At 38.4% G+C, this 18,166-nt stretch overlaps 1 protein-coding gene across 1 annotated transcript in view; it reads right to left on the bottom strand.

Moving 5' to 3' along the window:
- The window catches only part of hcn2b (hyperpolarization activated cyclic nucleotide-gated potassium channel 2b), an 80,128-nt gene that overhangs the window by 2,644 nt on the left and 59,318 nt on the right, over window positions 1–18,166 (bottom strand). The window contains exons 5-7 of the mRNA XM_060940541.1: window positions 12,618–12,764; window positions 12,258–12,498; window positions 1,832–1,996 (exon numbers count right to left, since the gene is read on the bottom strand). Of these exons, the coding sequence (XP_060796524.1) occupies window positions 1,832–1,996; window positions 12,258–12,498; window positions 12,618–12,764 (553 nt within the window). The remainder of the gene's footprint in view (window positions 1–1,831; window positions 1,997–12,257; window positions 12,499–12,617; window positions 12,765–18,166) is intronic.

Genomic DNA, 18,166 nt, shown 5'->3' with positions numbered 1-18,166 from the left:
GATGAAAGAATCTCCTCCTTTGGCCTTTCATTGTGCAATGGTCAAAAGGCATATACAAACAAACATGCAGATATTCATATAATACTGACAGATCGATACTGACATTCTAGAAGTGCTATATTGTTATCTCTATCTGAATGTTGTATCTAATTGGCTGTTTTGTTGGGGGTTTTTTTTCCACAATACTGAGTAGTTCTGGGGTAATTTAGATATGAATCACCACTTTTTCTTCCAACGCTACCAGGTGTATCTATCCAATGACAGGAAATGTCACAAAGCTAGCATTCATAAACAGGTATGATTTAAGGTGATTATAAAAGGCTTAAAATTACATATGAATTTAAATATCAATGACCGATAACTAATGTATTTAAATATGATTAATAACGTGTGCCTGTTCTGTAGTTCAATAGCTAAACTGTTTAATCAACCTAGCTAGATAGCAGTATAATTGAACAAGCTGACTAGCTAGCAGGTAAGTTAGCTTAGATGATGATGATGATGATGATGATGATGATGATGATGATGTGGTTGTTGGGGAAACATATCAACTGGATCTATGTTTCCTACTGTAGCTAATATGAGGAGTTAAAATATTAGTTAAATTATATTAATATTGAATTATTATTTAACAAGCATACACATTCAGGTATCTCTTGTGAGAAAGGACAGTTCTTTCTATGATCATACTGAAACAGTATTTGTATATCTAACAAGCCATTGGGTGATGCTTATATCCCATTTACTTCCAGTGTAAATGAACCTAGATTTGCTATCTTATATGCTGAACAGAGTTGAATATTATGTTAACAAGTTATGATGGCCTCTCAAAAGTGTAAACATATTATACAATTTGTATGCACACCATATGGCCAAAGGTTTGTGGACACCTGACAATTGCAGCCATATGTGTTACCCCAAAACTGTTGCTTCCAAGTTAAAAGCACAGAATTGTCCAGAATGTCTTTGTATTGGAGGAATGTGTTAAGATTTCCATTCACTAAACGCTGTATGACAATGCCCCTGTGCACAAAGTGAAGTCCATAAAGATGGCTTGAAAGGACTTGAGTGACTTGCATAGAGCCTCAACCCCACTGAACACCTTTGGGATGAAATAGAACGCTGACTACATGCCAGGCTTCCTCACCATACAACAATGCCTGACCTCACTGACTAAATGAGCGTATTCCCACAGCCAAGTTCCAAAATCTAGTGAAAAGCCTTCTCAGAAGAGTGAAGGCTGTTATAATGGCAAAGGAGGACGAAATCTGAAATTGTGTGTTGACCAAGCACATGTGAATGTGATGGTCAGGTGTCTACATACTTTTGACCATATAGTGTATCCTTACCTACAAAGTATTTCAATTCCAATTTTTTTCTGTATTTTTAATGGTACACTATTTCCACATCTCCAGGTGAAGAGATACATATTAAGAGTATAAATGTTAACGGTATCAGCCCAATAACAAGGAGAGGTACGGTGTAGAACCCTCTTTCTGAGAGTGTAGCCATCTTGCTAACCAGTTTGCTAGACTGTAGCTAAATACTGAATCCAGTAGTGAGCCAGATAAAGTGAGACAGCTATTAACTTTTAACTAGGGTTAATACTTTAACAAAGAGACAGTTTTTGCTTTTTTTTTTAAACGAAGTTCAAATTAAAAAAAAAATTCAAACAAGCATCTTTCTGATGGTTTTCAAATGTTGTAATCAGACTGGCTGTTTGGCAGCCAATACAAGCTCTCAGGTGCTTTTACCTCAAATTGCTGAGTTGAATGAACAGCCCATGTGTGGACTGATGGATGAGTAGATCGGCAGATAAACACATCCTTACCTATCCGATCTAGTCTGTCAATGGCCACGGTCTCGAAGGCTCTCCTCATCATTGGATATTCCTCCAGAACTTCATTAAAGTTGTCCACAGAGAGTGAGTACAGACGGCAATAGGTGTCGGCTCGAACGCTGGCTGTGCGTCTACCCCGAGTCAGCAGGCAAATCTCTGGGAGTCACAGATGCTGAGTCAGTATCATGCTATCCCAATTACAGTATCACAACCACTATAGGTCTTTTATAGTCATGTGTCATGAAAAGCACCATGCTGGCTATACAGCTATATACTGTATATCCTTTACACTAATAGGCTACAATTATCGACAGTCCATAATTATCAACACCTTTTCAGATTTACCAATAAAAAGCAATTTTACAAAGGTAAGTTTCAGTTACAACAGTTATTATTGGTTAATTAATCAACCAGAAGACCCCCCCCCCCCCTCGCCCTTTGATCTTGTCATCAGATGACACAGCTCATTACCTGAGATGGAATTTTTTTAGCACGATCAGCACTTTGAGAAAAACCCAGATGTTATCATCACAGGTAAGCATGGTGGAAAGACCATGGACACATTTTTACTTCTCAGATTCACCAATATTTCATGATCTCCTTGTCGAAACCTACTTTGTTTCTTACTCTTTTATTTGATAGTCGCCGTTTTGTATCTAAACGCACATCTGAGAAGTCACCTGATATTTTGATAATAGTGATCACTTTCACCGATGTCCACCATTATCGACACCCTGTGGAATTAAGTGACATTTACAACTGTTATGGATCGATCTTTGTGTAACATTGTTGAAGTAGATGAAGTGCTTTTAAAAAATAAAAGTGCTGTGATTTATAACAATTTTTTTCTGATTCATAACAGAATGGAATGCTTATCCCCTTCGGACACAAGGAAAAATGCTATGGAACTTCATGTGTACAATTGTACGCGTTACGTCCACAGGGGTTATAGAGTATTTGGAATCCTATTGCAATAAATAGAATTAAACCAGAATTAAATTCCTAGCACTTCAAAAATGACATGCTTGAAATATTCAGATTTTTCTATTCCATTCAGGATTATATATACTGTATATATTGCAGTTTGTTGTAAATTTCTACCACATATTACAATATCAGTAGACATTTTATATTTTTAGATGTAAAAATATAAAGTTTTGGTTCGAGGAGTGACATGTGACCTTTGACCTGGATTTTCATGTGGTTGGTGTCAATTGCCTGTTGACATTTATTGGTAAACTACAAAACTAGAAATTAATACAGACAACAATTAATGGTTAACAAAATGTGATCTACGAAAATACTTAGAAAGTGGGTAGAAAGTGGAACAAAAAGATTTTCTGACACAGGATAAACATTATCAGTTCATTTGTTTACAAACATTAGAATTATTTCCTCATTTACATAATCACCGACATAGATATATTTATATAAAAGATATTTTGTACAAAATATAAATCTATGTAAAACAAATTTTGAATAAAAACTATGTTTTGTTAACTTAATACCACATATCGATTATTTTTTATAAATAATCATCTGGATGTCGATAATTGTGGAATGGTGTCACGTGATCTGATACGTGAAGTAATCAGGAATCAACTCATTTTTTTCCAGTGGAAGTTTGAGTAACTATTCCTGCACAATTTATGTATTGAAAGTCTTTTCTACTTTTGCAATGGCCAAAAGATCGTTAAAGTGTCGATAATTGTAGCCACCGTTCTAGTATGTTACAGTTTTTTACAATTGTTTACACACTAAAATGAAAATTTTCAGACAGTTAACAAATCTTAACACTTAAGAAGCAAAGCACCTGTGCAGAGAAGCAAAATAGTCAGCACAAATTCAGCTTCACACTTTTTGCAAAACATTACACACAGTGATTTTCAAAACTTAAAACACATTTTCACACTTCAGACACAGATAAAGATTGTGAGGTTACTTCCTCATTACAAAGTCCTGGCTTGCCAATGACCACACTAATGAACAAACTGGCCAATTACATCCACCAGGTGTGGAAACACACAAGTACTTATTTGAAAATACAGCACTCAGGTATAAATGCTAAGGCAGCAGATGAGTTCACCCACTTTATCTACGAAAATGGAAAGAGCTAGAGGAAGAAGAGTGAGAATGAGAGGAGGTCAAAGAGGAGAAGAAAGAGGAAGAGCAAGAGGCAGAGGTCGAGTGAGAGTAAGAGCACCAGAACAAAGAAGAAGAGGACCAAATGTAAACGCAGATGTCCGGGCAACACTCATCGACCACGTTATAAACCGTGGACTCACAATGAGGGAAGCAGGACTTAGAGTCCAACCAAATTTAAGCAGATATACAGTGGCATCAGTAATTAGAACATTTCATCAACAAAACAGGTAAACTAACCGCACTGTACATTGAAACTGCTTGTTGTATTATCATCACTTTTGGTATCCTTTCCTGGAACATTTTGCAGTAAACTACATGTGTTTTTGTCTACGTACAGTCTAATGATTTTGTCTAATGTAGGATTGCGGGTCTAGGACACCGAGGTGGAAGGGGCCGTTTATTCACTGAGGCACAAGAGATGGCCATTGTCAACATGGTTTTGGCCAACAACTGCATCAGGCTCAGAGAGATACAAGCCAGTGTCATAAACAATGACACCATTTTCAATAACATTCACGAAGTGTCTCTGTCAACATTAGCTCGAATCCTAAAAAAAATCAAGTACACATGAAGCAGTTGTATAAAGTGCCATTCGACAGAAATTCTGAGAGGGTGAAACACCTGCGTAATGTGTATGTGGAGGTACGTATTTTTCAGCTTACTATGGTGTGGCATTGTACACTGTGTGTGTTTATGCATTGCACATTGCACACAACCTTTTTACATGTAAAATTAGTGTTTTTTACTGTGTTTCAGAGAGTCTTGCAAATGGATGCAGAGGCTATCCCACATGAATTTATATACATGGATGAGGCAGGATTTAACCTCTCAAAGACGAGAAGAAGAGGGAGAAATGTAATTGGATACAGGGCAATCACCAATGTCCCTGGGCAGAGAGGGGGTAACATCACCCTCTGTGCTGCTATTACCCAAAATGGAGTCCTCCACCGCCATGCTAATCTGGGCCCCTATAACACCAATCTAATATTGGCATTTCTTGACAGAGTCCATGAGATCACAGAATTAAACCAAGAGAACCAGATGCAGTACATTGTCGTTTGGGACAATGTTTCATTCCACAGATCTGCTCTGGTGCAAAATTGGTTCAATGACCACCCTCATTTTGCTGTCCTGTACCTTCCACCGTACTCCCCCTTCCTCAACCCAATTGAGGAGTTTTTTTCTGCTTGGCGGTGGAAGGTATACGACCTTCGGCCCTATGACCGTGTACCCCTTATTGAGGCCATGGAGCAGGCCTGTGACCTTATTGAAGCAGCATCTGTGCAGGGATGGATCCGTCACACAAGGCGTTTCTTCCAACGGTGCCTTGCCAATGAAGACATAGCCTGTGATGTGGATGAAATATTATGGCCTGATCCAGCTAGACGAAGAGACGATTAGAGTATTGCTGTATTGTTGTTACTGTATTGTTGCTTTATTTTTTCTTCATCACTGTAAGTGTACAGGATGTACTTTTTATTTGTCTACAGATTTTTATTTTTATTTACACTATCTACACTTTACAGTAGTAAGAACTACAATTTAGTCTTTTCCTCTGTTGACTGACATGAAACTGTACATATGAATTGTACTGAACATATGGTAAAGTACGTAAAAGAAATAAATATTGTCGGCCTGCAGCAGTTTTGTGCATTGTTTGATAAGTTTATTGTACATTTTCTCTGTATATCTCATAGTAATCATGAAGAAAGTCTTGGGTTCGTCAAAATATTTTGTGATCTAAATTATCCTGATGCTCTCAAAAAATATTTCTGAAAAAGATCCATATAATGTAAAAGGGTTTTTACAGATGTATTTTGAATTTATTGTGCTAGTGTGTATAACATGTAGACAGTGTAGAATCACTGAAAGAATGTGTTAGTGACATGAGAACATTATAAGGTTTTTATCAATTTGTTTACAGTTTTGACTGAAATAGTCCATTTTGCTACCAACCTGTTATGTTCTGCTAATTGGGTGTGTTGTTTGGTTAATTGTGTGAGGTGTTTAGAAAAAAGGAGCCCTGTTTTCAAAATTGTGTGTAAACAATTGTAAAAAACTGTAATAAGCACATAGCCAGTGTCATTGGAACCAGTTGATAATACTGTGTATAACATTTACCCCTCTTTTTTCAAAATCTGTATCTCTTATGCACATCACAAAAACACATATTTCCTGCATGCTGTGAACTTGGCAACCAATTCTGGTACATCTCTGGTAATTAAGATGCTCTTGTTCAGAAATAGGCTCCAGAATATTCTCAAAGTGCCCTCCGATTGGCATTTAACAGCCTGCACATTAATTAATACATCTAATTATATTTAGCACCACATTAGTTGGTCTCTGAAGAGGTCAAGAACTGGATCCCTCATGGTTCTCAGCATGCTGTTCTTCCTCAAGGTCAGATAACCAACACTGCAAGGCTGGGAAGCACCAATCCAATTATCACTCAGTCAAGAAGACGCTTTACAAGTGAGAGTGATACGGCTGGAGACATGGCTGTTTCCCAACTGAACCAAAGCAGAGCTCACCTTCACTGTAGCTGATTTTACACTTGATTCTGAAATGATATCTTAATTAGAGCAGCTTCTACCTTCTACCTTATATATTAATTTTCTATAAAAGTGCAGCTTCAACAGTAGTTCCAGCTATAACACGTAAATAATAGGCTTATATTGATGCGCTCATGCTAATACTAATTTTTTTTGTCTCGTCTCTTCAAGAAAGAGAAAAAGCAAAGGCTGGAGAGGGAAAGGCTGTTTATAGTTGGCATTACATAAATAACAGGAACGAACCTGTCTCATGTACATTCCACAACATTAAGTGCAACTATAAACAGTGAAGGCGGCACGGTGGTGTAGTGGTTAGCGCTGTCGCCTCACAGCAAGAAGGTCCTGGGTTCGAGCCCTGGGGCCGGCGAGGGCCTTTCTGTGTGGAGTTTGCATGTTCTCCCCATGTCCGCGTGGGTTTCCTCCGGGTGCTCCGGTTTCCCCCACAGTCCAAAGACATGCAGGTTAGGTTAACTGGTGACTCTAAATTGACCGTAGGTGTGAGTATGAATGGTTGTCTGTGTCTATGTGTCAGCCCTGTGATGACCTGGCGACTTGTCCAGGGTGTACCCCGCCTTTCGCCCGTAGTCAGCTGGGATAGGCTCCAGCTTGCCTGAGACCCTGTAGAAGGATAAAGCGGCTTGAGATAATGAGATGAATGAGATAAACAGTGAAAAAGCATATTTAATTTTCTAATGAATGAAAAATTGTAACATACCTCAGTGTTATATGTAAATCATGTTAGGCCACATCACACCACTCCAGCATGGATTATTTCCTATTAGTATAAATATGCAGGTGATTATAGGAAATCGCGCTTGCTGATTGGTCGAGAGATTCAGACTATTTCTCCATAATCACCTCCAGTGACTCAGCAAAATGGCTGCCAATCGCTTTGTCACCGTAAATGAGAAAGTATATGCTGTTTCTAAAAGCACTAAAGATGCTACAAAGTTTGGTCTAAAACTATTCAAAAGGTAAGGTGGAATTGTGATTTATTTTATCTGTTTCAAAACAAAGTATTTTATGTGAGTCGGCATAGATAAGTGACACAAGTCTGTGCCGCGCCTTTAATACATTAGCATGCCGCTTTTGAAGTTTGAAATAATTTATTTTTTAATGATTTTTAAAAAAATAATCATCTCTGTATTTATACTAAAACAATTATCCGCCTCAGGCTCAGTGAATATCAGTAAATAATAACCTCGATTTCGGCGAATAATTGTTAATTACACCGCTGCCTGTTTTATGGACTGTTTCCAGAATGTTATCATACTAAAATTATTTTGTAAATGCATAGCCTGGGAAACCAGCATTCTCCTTAGCTATGACATTCTAATGAAACAATTACCATCTGTGGAATTATGGGAATAAATTATACCATTGATTATAGTCCTAATGCTAACCAACATGCTCCAGGTTCAAACCAGTTTGTAGCTGAACATACACAAGCCGGGAAAAAAAAAGTGATAAATGTTAATTGATGAATTTTCCTGGTAGGATAGTCATATCAAATAGATTTAAGGGTACACCCAAGCCACATAGCATCACATACTGTATTCTTCCTGCACAGATAACCAGAGAGGCAGAGAACGTGCTTTGTTTTGCTTCTTATTCTTTCATTCTCTAGACAGACAAAGGGAAATACTGTATTAGCATATGATCTTGAGCATCTGCATGAGTCATGCATATGTGAGTGTGTGTGTCAGTCTGTCAGACATGATATTCACAGCTCAGAGGAGATTAATGATCTTTCTTGCACAGGGAATGAGACCCAGTGCATATGACCCAACTCAAGCTTGCCTCACATTTCCCCTTAAATAGTGCACACTTCAGTAACTAATGCAAAAAGAAGATGTGTTCCTGAGAAGAAATTGTGTATTTTAACCCTTTGATGCAAAACATGGGTCAAAAGTGACCCGGCAGAGTTTTTATCTTCTATATCTTTGCAATAAATTAATTCCATCATTCAGTATTCAAGGTATTCCTCAATTAACTTGTTTTTGATCATCATACATCCTTATTTTATTTTTTCCTTTCTTACTTTTTGAATAAAAACCCTTTTTGTATCACTACCCTTCTAATGCACAACATGGGTCAGAAACGACCTGCATTCATTTTCCAGGTTATTTCATGTATGGCTGAGTGTTTCTATGATATACTTTTGAAATCAATTCATTTTGTCATTTACTTTTCCAAATGTGCAGTAAATATCTTGTTTTTGTTTAGCACAAATCATCATTTTTATTTTTCCTTTCTTCAAGCACAGCTTTTGTAATTCTACATCAAGTTTACACACATGGGTCAGAACCGACCCGCATGCATTTACTACAGCGTTTGGTGGGAACTGTGAATTGTGCTTGTGTCAGACATTTCACAGCTCAGCACAGTGCCCTTTGCCCATCTAATACATGTAAGTAATGTTTTTCAATTGTTCTAACATTACCTTAGAAAAAAATTGATTATGTTTAGGTTACCTTGAGAGTGAGTAGATTACTTGTCAGAAAGTTACAAGTAATTACTATTAGCTACCGAGCTGTTGACATATTCTACTTTAGTTAGCTAATTTTATTGTAGTTGGCTTAGCTAACTACATAGTTAATAAATAAATAACTGGCCCCATTCACTGCTAAAGTAATTACTTGAAACAAATTATTATTATAGTATTAAGACATTTGATTTTAAATCACACTTGGATGACCCATGTGTAGTAATATAAAAAGTATTTTTGTTCATAAAGTAGGAAAGAAAAAATTAAATTAATGATTTGTGGTAATTAAAAACAAGATATTTAAAGAATACTTGGAATATTCAATCCTAAAATAAATTGATTTCAAAAGATAGAGCAAAGAAAAACTCAGTCAGCATGAAATAACCTGGAAAATGAATGCGGGTCATTTTTGACCCATGTTGTGCATTAGAAGGGGTGTGCATATGTTTTGCATCAAAGGGTTAAATTCATGGGTTACCCACTGTTAGGTAATTTTCTTACCATTTTGGCTTTAAAGAAAACTAAAAGGTATAGGATTGTTTCAATAAAATGGATTGTACAGGCACAGGAGTTTAAGAGAAAATGAGTTACTGTAGCATTATGTTAAAGTTATACTCAGCTTCCTCATAGCTGGCTACCTAGTGTGCTTTTTTTTTTTTGTAGGGAATCTCCAAGGTTGACATTACAAATTACTCCGTCATGATTGTCTGGTCCTGCTAATTAGGATTAATTAACTGGCCTTGTGTTTTGAATCCTTGGCCTTCCTTTGGTACTCTGGGTTCCTGGCACAGTCCCAGCTGAAGTGAACTTCTAGGACTCTGGGCCAAAGATGTGGGAAAGAGGTTGCACTATTTCACTGATCAACAATGTCAGTATCATCAAACAGACTTGAATGGTTTTTTAACTGGGTCAAAGTAATTATATTCTATTGTCAGCACTGATGTCTTTCTCCTCGTACAATGATATTGATGTGTTTTGAGAGTTTCTCACAAAACACAGGTGGACACCAAGCAGTTAAATAACAGTGAAATATGTGCAGCTATTTGAGGTTTAAAGTAATAATTTAAAGATTAGACTGTGTGATTTAAAGCAATCTTTTAAGCTGATCTCAAGTCACACTGTATAAGATGAGCCTAATAATGTCAATGCCAAACACTATAACAGACTGTGGTGTCAGATTATACAATAAATAACTACATTCTTCTCACTTCATTAATTAGTGCAATCAGGTTCTTCCAGAAAACAGGGTCATATAAACAAATGTTTTGCACAGTGAGCTTGAGGTAATAAGCCAATTTTTTTCTGTCCATTAGCATTTTTCTTTTATGTTTGTCATTGTCACTACCATATTTATAGCCATCCTGCGAGTTTCACATCATCCTATGCTTTCTTCCTATCGGTGGCTTTTAAAAAGGGGTCTGGCTAAAAGAACTGTGCTAGGAGCAGGCTTGTAGTACTCGAGTCCAGGACTCGGTCTCGAGTCCGACTCGTGCCCTAATTTTAAGGACTCGTGACTTGACTTGGACTTGAGCATTGATGACTTGGACTCATGTATTAACTGCATTCAGACTCATAAATTGAAGACGAGGACTTGGATTTTTTCTTTATTTTTTTGTATCATGCCATACGAATTTGGCATAAGATATTTATATCTACATTAATTTTTGTACTAATTTCGTGCAAGAGTGTCACACCTGCACACCTTGGTGTGTGCATCAGATAGACTCTCGGGTGTGCTCCGGACAGTGTGCGTGCCAAGCGGACTCTCGTGCATGCCATAAACAACTCGCACCTGCATGGGATTAAGCTGCAATCAGTGCGCCTGTATATAAACTGTGAAAACACACATACTTTGCGAAGTATTGAGTTGCGTTGCTGACACATTACCAAGCCTTATTTCCTTGTTTGGTTTCCTGGTCCCTGATTTCCTGTTTCTCGTCTTTGATTCTGCTGAGTCTACGATAGCCTGTTTGTGCCTCGCTTGACCTATTGCCTGTTTCACTGTTTTACGATTTTGCCTGCCGTTCTGGATTGTTAACCTGTCTTCACTTGTATTAATAAACACACCTTCTTCACTTGTATTAATAAACACACCTTCTGCACTTACATCTGTCTCCCAACCATCTCTGACTGAATACTTCACACTCCCTGATAAAGAGAGACACATTCACCTGTTCATACGTCATGTTCAGTAACAAATTAATGTTAATGGTGCAAAAACAGCCACCGTCAAATAGTGTGGTTGGAGTCTTGTTCTCGGACTTGACTCAGATCAATAGTGGACTCGACTCGAAATTTTTTTTAATGACTTGGACTTGACTCGGATTTGAACACTGGGGACTTGAGACTGGACTCGGACTTGAGGTTTAGTGACTCGACGACAACACTGATTAGGAGCCATCTTTGGTTGCAATGACACTAAATCAGTCACCAGTGAACTCTTCGTATACATTCTAAGACTGCTGAACTCATGACCAAAGAATTCTTAAACTATGCAAATTTTGTCTGTGACAGCAAAATTGTGCAGAAATTTGTATGCTGTATAAACCCAGGTTTAGTCAGAAATCCATGCATACAAGACACCATGAAAATACTCATTTATATAAAAGTGTATAATTAAGAAGTATCTAAACGTGGGAATTTTTCCAAATTTATTTTTTCAGACTAAATCATATAATCTGGCTAAAGGCTGTTGTCAAATTAATAAAAAAATCATAGTATGTTAGTAAGGGGGGGGGCAGCACGGTGGTGTAGTGGTTAGCACTGTCGCCTCACAACAAGAAGGTCCGGGTTCGAGCCCTGTGGCCGGCAAGGGCCCTTCTGTGTGGAGTTTGCATGTTCTCCCCATGTCCGCGTGGGTTTCCTCCGGGTGCTCCGGTTTCCCCCACAGTCCAAAGACATGCAGGTTAGGTTAACGGGTGACTCTAAATTGACTGTAGGTGTGAATGTGAGTGTGAATGGTTGTTTGTGTCTATGTGTCAACCCTGCGATGACCTGGTGACTTGTCCAGGGTGTATCCCGCCTCTCGCCCATAGTCAGCTGGGATAGGCTCCAGCTTGCCTGCGACCCTGTAGGACAGGATAAGCTGCTACAGATAATGGATGGATGGATGGATGGATGAATGTTAATAAGGGGTTAAGTCAATGCAAGCTGCCAGTACAGCTTTAAAGCTCCTTGGCAAAGATTCTACACGTCTTAGGAACTTAGGAGGCTGACAGTGTCTGGTCTTTACCTCCAAAGTAGGATCCATCAGAGATCTTCATGCCAATGCTGCCTTTGGTCAGGATGCTAACAACCCCATGCTGGATGAAATACATCTTCTTGCCGATGGTCCCCTCACGAATGATGTAGTCCCCCGGCTGGAAGACCTCAAATCGGAGTTTGGTCAGCATGGCCGTCACAAAGTTGGGATCAGCGTTTGCAAAAAGCGGCATGGAGGCCACCAGCTTGCGGCAGTTGAAGTTGACAATTTCCTAGAAATGGAAGTCATCATTGAGCTAAATGTATTGGCTGATGCAAACATTAAATTAGAAATGTAATTTATAGTTATTATACTCCCTGATTAGTTTATTTTGATTAACGAAGGACTCACCTCTCTCAGTGGCTCGTTTAGCTCCTCTAAAATACTCTCCTCGTCGAACATCTTGCCTTGGTATCTGTGTTCATAATAATCGTGGATCTTCTGCCGGAAATCAGCAGGAAGTTTGTGGAAGGACATGTACTGCTCCACTTGTTTGTACTGAAGAGAACAGAGCAATAAAGACAGATGCGTTCAGTTATGTGTGTCAGAGCAACAGCTTGTTCATTTCCATCTCCCCATTTCCATCTATCTCTTTAATTTACTTGAGCAAGAACCATGCTGTTGATGATCCTTACATACAGATAAGGCTGCATAATTAGAAAGACAGCAAGGCTTTCCTGTTTGGGCTTTGTTACTATGTTAGGAGACATCAGACTGGGTTATTTATGGTGAATGTGATAGATCAGGAGCATGTGAGATGGTGACAGTAGTGAGGCACAAGTGAAACAGCATTTTTCTATTTCTGTTGCTACCCTGATAAATGGCTGGTGTTTTTGTGAGATGCAATAAAACATAATATAGTACACAGACAAACCATTAAAACACCAAATGTTGTTTTTTGTGTGATGACAATTACTGAGGGCCATGAATAACACTCAGTGTATGAACACGGAGCTGCCAAACTATCCATCTAAAATTAAATATCCTAACAATGTTTCCAACAAACTGCACTTGAAGTCTGAATTCCTGCAGCAGTGAACAGGCATGCGACTCAATTCTCTGCTTTTGGTGCCAAAACCCCAGTAAAGATCTGGCTTGGTGCAGGATATTTTTCTCCAAGTAGCTGAGGGATGATGTGAGTGAGAACGTTAATAAGCTTCGATATGTCACACATAACTGCAGCACTCGCACACACCAAGGTGAAAGGTCAATCCCTCGAGCCTGGCAACAGCTCTGTAACTGGCTCCAGAGAAGCCCTGCTTTCAGGTCATGAACCTGTCTCCTTTCATAAGCTCTGTTCTTTTTTTCAGGAAAAACTGAAACATGACTATTTTTGAAGTTGTAGCAGACAAGTGGCAAATATTGGCTTTAAAATGTTTTGTTTTCTTTAACCAGTTACTGATAGATGCGAGTGAAAAGACAGTAACAGGAAAGAAGGAAGGGGAGAAGAAGGCAGGGAGGAAGGAAGGAAAGGGAGAGGACAGGAATAACATTCACTTCTGATACAACATTTAATTTTTAAAAACTAATCTCCTGCTGTACATTTTTCATTAAGCTTATAAAGATACTGTATAAATAAAGACACTATATAACGAAAATCTACCATGGTTTACTATGGTTTTACCATGGTTTTTATGTAGTAACCATGATTCTATCATGGTATCTCATGGTTATTCTAAGTACTATGAACCAACCATAGTATTACTATGGTTTATCCATTGTAGTAACCATGGATCTACTATGGTATTTCATGGTGATTCTAAGTACTATGAACCAACCATAGCATTACTGTGGTTTATCCATAGTACTGCAGTAGCTGTGGTAGCATCATAGTTGTATGTGTAATAGGTCATAGTAACTACGAAATTAGTTTAAAAAGGGATAGTATGGTTTTTAAAAGGATGCACTAACTGTAGTATTACCATGCTTTCGTCCAACAGTCAATGCTGTAGAGAAGGATCTCGATTAACAGCCCAGATACATTAACATTTACTTAGAACCTAAAAATTTAAGTGAACATTGAGGTAAAATGCACCATGGTTTTCATGGTTACCCAAAAAACCCATGAAAACCATTAATAACTATAAACCATGGTAAAACCATGGTTAGTTTTCGTACACTATATAACAGCGGTGCAATGAAGGTTTTGTTTTTCAGTGTGGTATGTTTCCTACATGTCATTGATGAAAAGCAAAACCTTTTTTTTTTTGTATTTTGTTTTTCCACCAGTGAACGGTGGTGTAGTGGTTAGCACTGTTGCCTTGCAGCAAGAAGGTTACGGGTTCGAACCTCTCGGCCGATAGGGCCTTTCTATGTGGAGTTTGCATGTTCTCCCTGTGTCTGTGTGGGTTTCCTCCCACAGTCCAAAGGCATGCAAATTAGGTTAAAATACCCAGCTGCTGTGGTTGCACAAGCTGGTGCATACTTAGTGCTGGTCCCAAGCCCAAATAGATTGGGAAGGGTTGTGTCAGGAAGGGTATCCGTTGTAAAACCTATGCCAAATCAAATATATGGATCATGATGATCAGCTGTGGCGACCCCTACCAGGAGCAGCCAGAAGAAGATGCTTTTCTCCCAGTGTAGTTGCTTTTCCACAACATAAATGTGTGCTGAATGTTAGTTGTGCCTGTGCTCACTGTACATTATATCTGACGATTCTCATTGTTTCTTAATATCTTTTAAAGAGGCAAATTTCTGTGAAAGCTAATGCATTTCGCTCTCCCTTTAAACACTCATTTGCATTAAACAAATATATGTGGGCTCATGAAGTGTGCACTCCAGACAGACACACACAATATTACTCATCATCCCTTCCAGCAGAGAAAGCTGATATCAGAAGGTGAAATGCTGGAATTCCCCAATTACAAAACAATTTCACAAAACCTTTTGTTTCTATAATCCGCATCCAATCCTAATCTAATTAAATCTCAATTCATTATGGTGGGATAAGAATGAAATAAGCTAAGAGGCTTCCAAAATGCCCTTCCTCTTGATCCACTCGTCCTCTAGCTCTGCATGCCTGCTAATCTCACAGCTGAGCTCCGAAAGCACAGAAAAGTTAGATGTTTTCTACAACATAAAAACGTGTCCGATGAGAGTTAACTGTCTTAAATAAGCAGTGGCTAATGAAAGGAAATGCCTTCCTGCTGTAACAGTGAAACTTTATTCAAGCGCAGCTGAGGTTTTCAAGCTGGACTCAGTAATTTACTGTTTGTCACTCACAATCAGATCAACATATAGTTCCCTCTTGTGTGGTTCATTCGATCAGGTCTTAATGCAATTACATCTCATCCTTCCTTCTCCTCTTCCCATCTCTCCTTTTCTCCCTTCTTTGTCCAACAATGTAGAGCTTTTTACCACACCCTTATATCTAACTATTATTCCAAAGGAAATGCTGAAGGACAGCAAAAACAAAATTGAATGCAATTGAACAAAAGATAAGGAAGGAAGGAGGTTTATTGTTTCTTACCAGTATTTAAAAGTATTTTAAGTATTTAAAGCAAACTACATAAGATTAAGTGAAGCAAACTTATTCTTCAAAAAAAAAAAAAGACTTGAAAACCCTTCTAGGATTCAATAGCACAATTTTCTTTAAGCCCTTCAATGCCCTTGGACGAGTCACGTACGTCATGAAATCTTTTACCGCTGTGCCTTATGACGGAAGAATGTTTTGAGCATTGACTGTAATTCATATGTGCCACTGTGAAGTAAAAGTAATGTGCCATGTAAGGTAAATAAAAGGGAGGTGTTTATGACAAGTAGCGTATGTCATAAGGCACAGCGGTAAAAGATTTCATGACGTACGTGGCTCGTCCAAGGACATTGAACGGGTTAAATTTTTTGTGTTCTTCAAAGAAATCATAACTCCATTTATATAGGGTGTTTAAAAAAAATTGATATAATTTCACAATCTAAGAACTTTGCCAATTGTCGTTCAATCGACCTCAAATTTTAACAGCATGTGTGGAAACGGGTCAGAATATTATGTTTAATGTTTTTTGGGGGTTTTTAGGTATAGAAATGCCATTCACTGGAAAAGAAAAGGTGTTTTGTGTGTTAGAGTACGCTCGAACACAGTCGAACAAGACCGTGCAGCGTGCATTTATGAGAGAATTCACTACAAATGCACCAAATGCAATGCAGATTTGGACATGACACAAAAAGTTCAAAGAGGAAGGCTGGGTTAGGGTTAGGCGTGCATATTGAAAATTTGTGAAATCGTTCATGGAATCCACATACCATTGAATTTCTCTTTCAAAATTTGAGGAATAAATCTTATATTGCTCAACATTAAGCCTGTTCAGTTTCATTTGCCTAGACTATGTAGATTCTGGGATATTTACATCTCAAATAATATCAAATTTTTTGAAACATCACATGTATTACCGCATAATCCACCATCTAATCCCAGTCCATTCTGTACACTGCAGCTCTCGAACACACCTGAACTGTAACACTCCTGCTTCTTGTTTCATGCCAATATAATGGTTTTAAACGCCACACTTCACTCTGCTCTTTGTCATGTTTTGTCATCTCATCTCATTATCTCTAGCCGCTTTATCCTGTTCTGCAGGGTCGCAGGCAAGCTGGAGCCTATCCCAGCTGACTACGGGCGAAAGGCGGGGTACACCCTGGACAAGTCACCAGGTCATCACAGGGCTGACACATAGACACAGACAACCATTCATTCACACTCACATTCACACCTACGCTCAATTTAGAGTCACCAGTTAACCTAACCTGCATGTCTTTGGACTGTGGGGGAAACCGGAGCACCCGGAGGAAACCCACGCAGACACGGGGAGAACATGCAAACTCCGCACAGAAAGGCCCTCGCTGGCCACGGGGCTCGAACCCGGACCTTCTTGCTGTGAGGCGACAGTGCTAACCACTACACCACCGTGCCGCCCATGTTTTGTTATTTCAGTTGTTTTTACTATTTTGAGCACTTTCATGTTTAGCTTCTTTGGCCCTGACCTTTTTCTCTTAACCACATTTTTGAGTTTGGTTTTGCTTATTACACAGTGTTTGTATGATTGCCTGACCTTTTTGCTTGTTTAAGTACAACAGTTTACCTTTGATTTAGATTTTTACTAAATAATTTACTCAAATCTGGCACTCTGTTTGTGACAGTTATTTATACATTTTAATGTCAGTTAGCTGTGTGATATTGAAATCACTAGCATAGTGTAATATGGGTCTAGTAATAACATTATTTATGCTTGTTGCCATGGTTACAATCCAACAGGCTTCCTTGATTTATAAATGTAAGGAATTAATACACACCTGTCAGCGAATCAGAAAGGAGTATTTTCCTTGTCCAGGGCAGATATAAGCTTCAGTTCTGCACCATGTAATTTGCCTTTTAGCCCTGTCTGTGCTTACTAACTCAGGATATGAATGTTTTCACAGCAGCCTTGTTCTGTGAGTGCTGTGCTGTACTGTGCTGCCATCAAACTCTTATTATACAATAGGTTAAAAGCTTACTCACTGCAATTATTACAGACATGTTACAGATTACCTGCTTTATCCTTCCAGCAAAACATCTTTAGAGTAAATCCTTAAAGGAGATATGCAGAACCATGACCTCATTTTCATTTATAAATGCCTTGAAACCTCAAGAATGGCACAGAAATAGTCTTAAGCGTTAACAATAAATCTAATATAGTAATTTTTATTATTAAAATGATTCATACAGGTAGCAGTCTGAGTGAATGACCTTGACATCTGTGACGTTACAGCAGGAAGTCTATCAGTCTTATTGCCATTTCCGCTATACTAAAACACAGACCTGACTGCAACTCTGATCCTCCATTTTGAGCTAATTTATGGCCATGCCACGTAGATGTGTTGCTGGAGGGTGCAGCAATATGACAGAAGGTGGATTTACATTGCATTCA

This window comes from Neoarius graeffei, chromosome 15, assembly GCF_027579695.1.
Source record: "Neoarius graeffei isolate fNeoGra1 chromosome 15, fNeoGra1.pri, whole genome shotgun sequence".
In the NCBI taxonomy this organism is placed as follows: Eukaryota; Metazoa; Chordata; class Actinopteri; order Siluriformes; family Ariidae; genus Neoarius; species Neoarius graeffei.
This window is presented reverse-complemented; position numbering and strand designations above follow the sequence as displayed.